At 40.0% G+C, this 8,741-nt stretch overlaps 1 protein-coding gene across 1 annotated transcript in view; it reads right to left on the minus strand.

The window, feature by feature from the left end:
- The window catches only part of alk (ALK receptor tyrosine kinase), a gene marked incomplete in the record, with an annotated part of 370,289 nt that overhangs the window by 50,195 nt on the left and 311,353 nt on the right, over nucleotides 1–8,741 (minus strand). Inside the window, 1 exon segment of the mRNA XM_014009808.1 lies at nucleotides 582–701. Within this exon segment, the coding sequence (XP_013865262.1) occupies nucleotides 582–701 (120 nt within the window).

Consider the following 8,741-nt stretch of genomic DNA (forward strand, 5'->3'; position numbering starts at 1 on the left):
ATATATATATATAAGATTAATGCTTTGAAAATCATTGCAGATTAATTTTAGGGTGATGGTGTCAGAGACAAAACTCAACAACTTCAACATTTTCTYGCTAAAGAAGTTTGTGTGTTCTGAAAGTAACCAGTAACTTTGAGTATATTTATGTATGTACWCTTTGAGTATATTYATTTGTTTTGTCTATATTTTTGGAAAGACCAGGACCTTAGGTACAAAATTTCGTTCCACCACATGTATGTGTGTTRTKAATGACAAAACTTCCTTGAATCCTTGGACCTAAACTGTAGAGGATCACTCTCTGACTGTTTTTACATTTTTGAAGCAGATAAATTAGAGAGTCTGGGATGGAAAATGTCAGGTCAGAGCATCTGGCTCCGCTGACATTCTTTCGAGACAAAGTGGGAGATTTTACTCTTCAAAGCTGCCCGGCCTGCCCCTGCCCAGAGGTCTGCAGCAGCTGCAGTGCTCGCCAGCAGGGGGCGCACTTACTTTGTTACCAACCACCTCCATCAATACACGTGGGCATGTGTGTGAGATCAGCAGAATCTGATTGTTTTTGTTCTTAAGGTCAGACTTACAGTAATCTGTGGTGGGGAAAGTCACTGGAGGGCTTCTGATGGAGGGTTGTGGGGTCTTGGTCGTCGGTCTCGGCAGGAGCCTGGTTGTGCTGGTGGCCACAGGTGGAAACTCACCGTTAGCTGAAATTAAACAAACACAGTTAGTGGAAAAAGAAGCATATTAAAGAATAAAATCCTGTTATGCTGAAGAAGTAATTAAATGCAGAGCATAGCCCTTATGGTGCACAAAGTGATGAATCWTTAATTCATCTGAACCTCCGCTGGTCCTGCAGGAGGGGAGAGAGCTCCTCAAACAATCCATCAAAACTGCAACTTGAGCTGAGATCTTCTTCTGCGTCAAATTAGGAACGACCTTCCAGGTGAGGTGAGGTCAAAATAAAAGCTCTGTCAGCGTGGCAGGACTAATATCAGCTAAAAATAATTGTTGGTTTTAAAGGAGGAGGAGAACCACCTGAGCCAGAACAGATTTATTTACATTTTTAACGAGTTTGCACACTGCATTCAGTTTAATGCTTCTGCAGACTCTGCAGCAGCGGATCGCCGTCATGGGAACATAAAAAGGACAGACCTAACTCATGAACAGGAGGCTTGAATGATAAAATCAATGTCAGACAGCAGCAACAAATGTGCACAATGTTTGCACACAAAATCTGAAATTCTAATGATCAATTCAGAAGCACTTCAATGTGACCCAGCGAGCTCTAACAGGGATTTCAGCATCGATTTCTTGTTAAAGAAACAAAGAAAGAAAATCGACTGATATGAAGCGTAAAAAAATCTTCTGTCATCTTTTCAACCAGACAAAATGTGGCTAAAACATGTCAAACATGTTGTTTAGAACGGAGCTCACTCCCAAAAACACTGACGTTTGATTTGTTTTGTTTTCTTACAGGAAGAAAAAAAAAGTGAACTTTTAAACAAGTTGAAACAAAACTCTGAGAACTGGAAAGGTTTTACTGTATCTAGCTTGTGTATAAACAGCACATACTGTGAAGAAAACTCTGGCCTCGGGGGCCACTTTGACCTGAGGACAACAGGAGAGTTCAGATTGTCCCAGTTTTTCCTTCGAATAACTTCAGACTGGTACTTGAAGCATGCAAACAACAAACTATAAATGATGCTTTATATTCACATGACCCAAATATTAAGGCTCGTTCATATTCTGCACGAGGTCTAGCCCACAGAGAGACCTATAACATATTTTCTGGGGTTTATTTGCATCTCATACAACAAGAGAAAAGGTTTCCAGCCGTCTTACGCAGCAGCAGAACGTTTGTTTGCTCTGCAGCTACATGATATTCCCCACAGCATCACCCTGGCAAACAGAAGAAAAGACTTATTTAGAGGCTTAGACAAAGGTTTTTTATTTTTTATTTTTTCCATTTTCTTTATTTTTCCAAGCCGCAGAAACGTCTGGAGTAAATATTTGCAGCTTGGTATCACACCAGCTACCTCTTGATGAGCAACAAACTGTAGAGGAGTTGCAGAAGCTCGGTATCCAGCAGGAATGTGACTAATTGCGACGAGCCGGTGAGTTGTCCACAATGATTCATTTGCCTCCTCGGTGAGGAGGAATCAGGCCGGCTTTCACCCTGCCATCATTACAGCGGCATCACGGGACGAAAACAAGACTTTTCATCTTTATCTCTGTAATCATTTTAGCACAACAGCTCTCCTGCTCCTCCGTCTTGGCTCCCTCGTCACCTGAGGCTGAAGTTTCACCATTTGTGACAGTCTGGCAGGAGGCTCCCTCAGCAGCCGAAAGCTTTAGAAAGCTACTGTGTGGCAGTTTTCCCACTTGGTTAAAGGCAACCTGCTCACTTTGAATTACAGCAAATGACCTTAATGTGTGCATGAGCTGATTCTTCAGCTGTTAATCTGCATTAAAGGGTAGTTTTAATGTAATGAAATATGTAAAAACTGCACCAAAAACGTCCTCTGGTGAAGAAAACTCGCAGTTTTTGTCTTCAAAGCTTTGAAAACCTCAGCACTGCCTTCCTAAAATCTGCCTGCAAGAAAATCAATATCTCATCCCATAGTTCTGTAATCCACATATAAATATGATTGAGGCTCTGCAGCTCGGGAGCTTTGATACAGATTGAGTTTATGATCAGAGTTGATAGATCACGAACGAGCGACTGCAACGACTGCTTAGGCAGGAGAAGTCCTCCACGTAGCATTAAACAGGACCTCTGGATGCATTATTCCAAACAACACGTTCAGCAGCTTTTTATTTCTCCAACAGAGCTGCTAATAAAGCGGCCCACATTGTTATTCTGAACATGGAAAGGCGCTGCAGCAGAGCTGGCGTATTGGTATGCCCGAGCTGGTCCGGGTCCACCACAGAGCAGCGTGATCCACAGGGCAAGGCATCAGCAGGCGTGACTGTCACTGTTCATTAGTGTCGTGCTGTAAGCTACCTGAAACCCACCAGAGGCCAGCCACAGGGATGGGGGGACCTTGTTACCACCCAGTCGCATCTCAAAATATCTCAAGTCTGCAATAAATCTGAGCTGAATCCACTCAGCTAACATTAACATGTTAGGAAAGATGTGCCGTGTTTGTGGAGAAAATTAGATTTATTAAATGCAAAAAGCACCTTTTAGAATCCTGAATTCTGCTAAATTGAGCAAACGGCTTTTAATCGAGTTTAAATTTGCATTTAAGGCAGTGATTATTGAACAAAACATGGATACTGTTCATTACGCTCAGAAATTATGTGCAGATTTCTACAAACTGTGGTTAAAACCAAAATAACTTCAAGTCATGAGAGAAAAATCAAAGATCTCGGTAGAGAATATCTGAAATATTTGTTAAAATGCAGGTTAAGGTGAGTTAATGCAGTAAATAATATGAACAGGCCAAACTAAAATTACCCCAATAATAAAAGAAAAAAGTGACTCTAAACCAGTGGTCAAATCAGTGATTTTATTACCTCTTCGAGCTTTAAAACATAAAGGAGAAACAGTCAAATATAGTTTTTTGTCGTATTTATTAATAAGTTTATAAATGTTCACGCAGGCCTGAATGCAGGTTTTTGGTCAGCAGGGAAATCAATTATATAAAATCTTAGTTTTATTTAGAGATGAGCAGATCCAGAAAAATCACATGGGTTCAAAAAAATAACGTTGTTTTCTGTTAAAACGATAACAAAGAACTAATTAATCCCAAATCATTTTATAAATGAGGCTCCTGGTAAGMATTAAAAACTTTAATTAGCCCCATATGTCTTCACATTTAATGAGGGTTTAGAAAGTTCTGACTCATTTATCCATAATTTGTCTCACTGTTTCCTAACAACAAACGGATAAAAACTGGATTATCATGATGGGCAGCAGAGGTACAGGAGTTAAACTGATGAAACAATCAGATTATTTTCTTTAATTTTCTAGAAAATAGTAAAAGAACAGCAAAATTAGTGAAAGTTATAGACCAGAGGTTAAAGTTTAAGAGGAGTTTCTAATCCTGATCCACTATCCTGCATGCTTCAGATAATTTGCTGATGTTTTGGTGATTAACATGCTAATGCAGAACCTGAAGAGGTGATTTAATCACTGAATCAGGTGTGTTGAAGCAGGCACAAGTTCAACATATTTTACTTGCCAATACGGTCACTAAAACAACCAGTCAGAGGTCAGAACATCACGAAAGAAAACTGCAGAACTTAGGTGTTGTTGTTTGGTTAGAAAACAATAAAAAGCCGGGCTCCTGCTTCCATCAGTGAACTTCTAACCTCTTCTTTTCCTCCTGGAGCCCTGAGGTCTTCTAATCAAGGCCTCCTGGCTGCTCCCTGCTCCCGTTGGAGAACAACTGTATGTTTTCTCCTCAGGATCCCAGACTCCAGAAAAGCTTTCCTCTTGAGGTCAGGATGATGGTCACTTTAAACCCCACCTGAAAACTGTCCTTTTAAAGAAGCTTTTGTGTTTTACATAAAATGTTTACCTAATTTTAATCAACTTGCATTGCTGTACTTTTGCTTTTATTGTAACTTTGATTGCTCTTTTGTTTTTGTGGTTTGTAATTTTATGTTGACCAGGTCAGATCTCATTGGATCTTGGAAGCTAAGCAGGGTTTGGCCTGGTTAGTATTGGATGGGAGACTGCTTGGGAATACCAGGTGCTGTAAAACCAATCACTCCTTAAAACTTTGGTTTTAAAAGACACTATGTAAGCTTTATAAATAATTATTCTCTGGGATTTAATGTAGACTAATGTTTGAGAATGTGCAGCTCCAGTTGTGTGAAACAAAACAACAAGATCAGAGAGAGAAGGATGAACTCACTGCGTTGCCTACCCAATAAACTCATTTAATGATGCTGGATGAAAATAAAACGCAACACCTGAAGGACAACAGATGCATCAACGAGCCAGTCTAACTATATATTACAGTCCGGTCCAGAGAAGTGTAACATAAAAAACCACGGTTGGCTGATCCTCTGCATRATGTGTCTGCGGCGCGTTTGAACATCCAAACAACGCGGGGCTGCGTCCCACAGCCCAGAGATCCATCATCCACACCTGTCACAGCAATCACTCTTAGAGATGACGTCTTTCAGAGCGTCGGCACCTCGTATCRACCATTCGGACACGTAGGCAATAAAAAGTGATGGCGTCAAAGTGTGTCGGCGGGTAACAGATACCAGCTWTCAGATGAAGAACTTTCCATCTGCAAAGAGAGCGGCGCGGGAGTGGAGAAGCTGCACATAAAACAAACTGGAGCACAAATATTTCCTGGAAAATGTCTCCTCTTTAAATAAAAACTTGTTGCCTCAGTGAGCCTGAGTGACTCAGGATGACAGTGTCTCTCCTCCAATTCTACAGATGAACCATCAGGTGATCGTATCTGCAGCTTATTAATTATAAACGTTTCTTAAAAGTGACACCACATAGATTTTATGGCTCTGAAGAAACTTATTGTGGTTGTTTACTACTGATTTATAAAGACACTACACATTGTATAGTCTTTTTTTTTAGGTGAACTGTAATATATTTCWATAATGTGGTTATCTCTGACTTAATTGATGATTTTATGTGTAGAATGGGTTGTGGGGCTCTTGATCAGGGTCTCACAGACTCAGGAGGCTTTTAGTCAGATACATGTCTGATTTAAAAACAAAACACAGAAGAACAGTGATCAAACATTAGTGTGAGGGATGACATCTTGACTCCATATAGGAGTAGCCTGCCTCTTTAACATATGTCATGAGGTGGAGTCAGGATGTGAAGAAAGCTGTTCTTGAGGTGTGTGTCCTGGTTTTGGGCACTGCTTACCTGATGCCTGTCRGAGACAGATTAAAACAAAAGCTAATCAGTYCACACAGCTGTGACTGAATGGTTTTGTATGGCTCACTCCAACATTCACATGTCATTATTAACTGGTATTARATCTTAACAGGTAAAGGGYAACGAACATTGCCTATATTTTAACAGCTCTGCAATGAAAACCAGAACCTAGATAATGCACTTCAATAGATTTGATAAAACAATCTTAAATCTAAACGTTTTTGGCACTAAAATACTCRCCACCTTGGAATAAAACCTCGATAAAATCAGTGTAATAATTAACCCACACGCCTGAAACGTCAAAATAAATAAAAACGAACGAGACGATGAGATGGTGGCACTCGTGTCCTTGCTCCTTAGAGTCTAACGCACTGCTTCGTTTGAACGGTTCTTAATGTTGGAGCTATTTTCAGGCCCACAGATGCTCAGTCATTACTATTCCCATCACAGTTCAAACAGGTTCCCTCAGATAGGCAGAGACGTGGGGAGGCACTGAACTCCTAACCTTTCATTTTCATCCTTACATGGCTGTCATCTTCTCCCTGTTTCTGTACCAATAAACCATCTCGGGTTACAACACACAAATATCTGGAGAGGTGACACGAGGCTTGACCTTTCTAAGCTAGCAGTGAAACGCTGGAACACAAACCCTCATCAATCAGCCAGAAACGGTTCTGACATTTTAAAACACATCAAATGTTCTCAAAAGAAAGCGTTTTTAAAGGGATATAATCACGTGTCATTTTCCTGACAAGCTGTCAATCCGAAGAAAAGCCAAAGCTGCGGGAGATTTAGCAAAGTTCATTTCTAACAGAACTAAAGCTTTAAAAGACTTTGTCATCTTTTATAACATCTGACTTTAAATTGACCTGACTGAAACTGAAAAATACTGAGCAGCAGCAGAAAAAAATAAGTTTGGAATAGATGTGCAGTGAAAAATACATCAGTTTTTAAAACTGTAAGTTTCATTAAGTTTAAAAAATTAGACAAATTATGTGTCAAGATTTATTTGACACAAACTAAACCAGAGTGCYTGAACTGATGGCCTGGAACTTCAGCGGTGACGACTTGAAGTAATAATCTGGCTCAGTCAGCCTCCCACGTGGATGTGGAGACACTTTGTGCCAGTCTTCTTTCCAGCACTTTTTAAATTCTCTTTCAGCTCTGATCGAGTCCCACTGCAACTGGTTTCAGTTTGCTTCATTTGACTCTATAGAAGCAAACAGAAGAGGTCATGGTCAACTTCATGACTTCTTCTGGAAATGGACATTTAGGTTTTCTATTTGCAAATAATCTAATCATATTTTAATCATTATTTTTTAATTATAATCATATATCAATTTAATCAGAAGTTATTAAATTAGGATAAAACAAAATCATGATATTTAGTAATAAAAAGAAAACAACTGATGTTCCATTTRGAGTGGATGGTGTTGAAATTTGTAAAGTCAATGAGGKGAAGTTTTTGGGTGTTATCGACGAAAAAAGGACATGGAAACCTTATATAAATTACTCAAGAACAAAAATGGCAACATCTATTGCAGTACTGTATAAAGTCAAGGAGGTATTTAACGATAAAGCACTATTTATACTATATAATGCAATAATTGTTCCACATTTGATACGCCCACCCCTACTTGTGAGTGGGCCCATTGCTTTCTCCAAAAAGACACTGGTTTTTATTCAAACCTTTGCATCCCTCAAATGAAGGACACAAGGTTAGAAATATTCAGTGTTCTGAGCTTCTTGGGGTCCTTTGACTACTCAGAGCCAGGCAGTGGCCTAAGTAGTGCAAAGAGATCTAAAATTCAATGCCACAGGCATCACACAGACCATCGTCATGGAGTCCCATCACCATTTTGTGGTGATCGAGCAGATTGTGTCCAGTTAGGACTCCAACCATTGAACTTAGAGCTTTCCCAAATCTAACATTTGGACTTTTTATCAGTTCCCGTGCCTGTCTAAAGTCCGTCAGCTCCCTCCAGTGTATTCAGTGTTGAYGTCTGATCCAAGCCTGTAGGGCAGTCCTACAGACTGTTGTTGAGATACCTACAACAGGCTCTGGTTCTTTGAAGTGGACCTGACTGCCAGCTTTTGTGAGGTAGTGCCAGTATATCCTGGTGCAACAGTAACACTGTTATCTCTCCCCAGTTGGTTGAATGCTTCGCCACACTCCCAAGCCAGTAATGATGTGAAGTGTGGTCCTTTTCGAGCGCTAATAGCAGCTTGGTTATCTGTTAGGATGCATATTTACTTCTGTGTACTGAAGGTCCTTGAGAGACACCACACTGCTGGATTGGATGGGTGGTGGGGATCACACCTAACCATTTTATTTTATGAAAGCAGGAAGACTAGTTTTTCTACACACTTTGAAAATTTAATTTGTTTTTGTCAAGTAAATAGTGTCATTGATTCACTTCAAATATTATTTACCTGACCTGGGGCCTCATGTACAAAGACTTGCGTGGATTTCTTACTGAAACATGACGTACGGTCAAATCCAGAAAACAGCGTACGCACAAAACAATCCAGATGTATCAAACTGTGCGTACGCTGGAATACACACACATTGCTTTTGTACATCACAATTAACGTAGAACTGAGCGCAGGTAAGACACCTCCCATGACACGCCTTCATTAACATTTGTTAAACAGATGCTAATTACTTCCTGCATGTGTGAAGGGCATGTTTGTTTGATCCCTGCGCGATCAGAAATGATTTCTAATGTCATAAAAATCATGAATTTAATATAAAGTGAGTGAGAAAAAAATCCTAAGTAAAAATAGGAATAAAATATGTTTATCACGCAAAGAACGCGTGATTGTGTGTCGGTGTGTGTGTGTGTGTGTGTGTGCGCGCGCGCACGCTGCTGTGTTG

Source organism: Austrofundulus limnaeus, unplaced genomic scaffold, assembly GCF_001266775.1.
Source record: "Austrofundulus limnaeus strain Quisiro unplaced genomic scaffold, Austrofundulus_limnaeus-1.0 Scaffold2, whole genome shotgun sequence".
Classification (NCBI taxonomy): domain Eukaryota; kingdom Metazoa; phylum Chordata; class Actinopteri; order Cyprinodontiformes; family Rivulidae; genus Austrofundulus; species Austrofundulus limnaeus.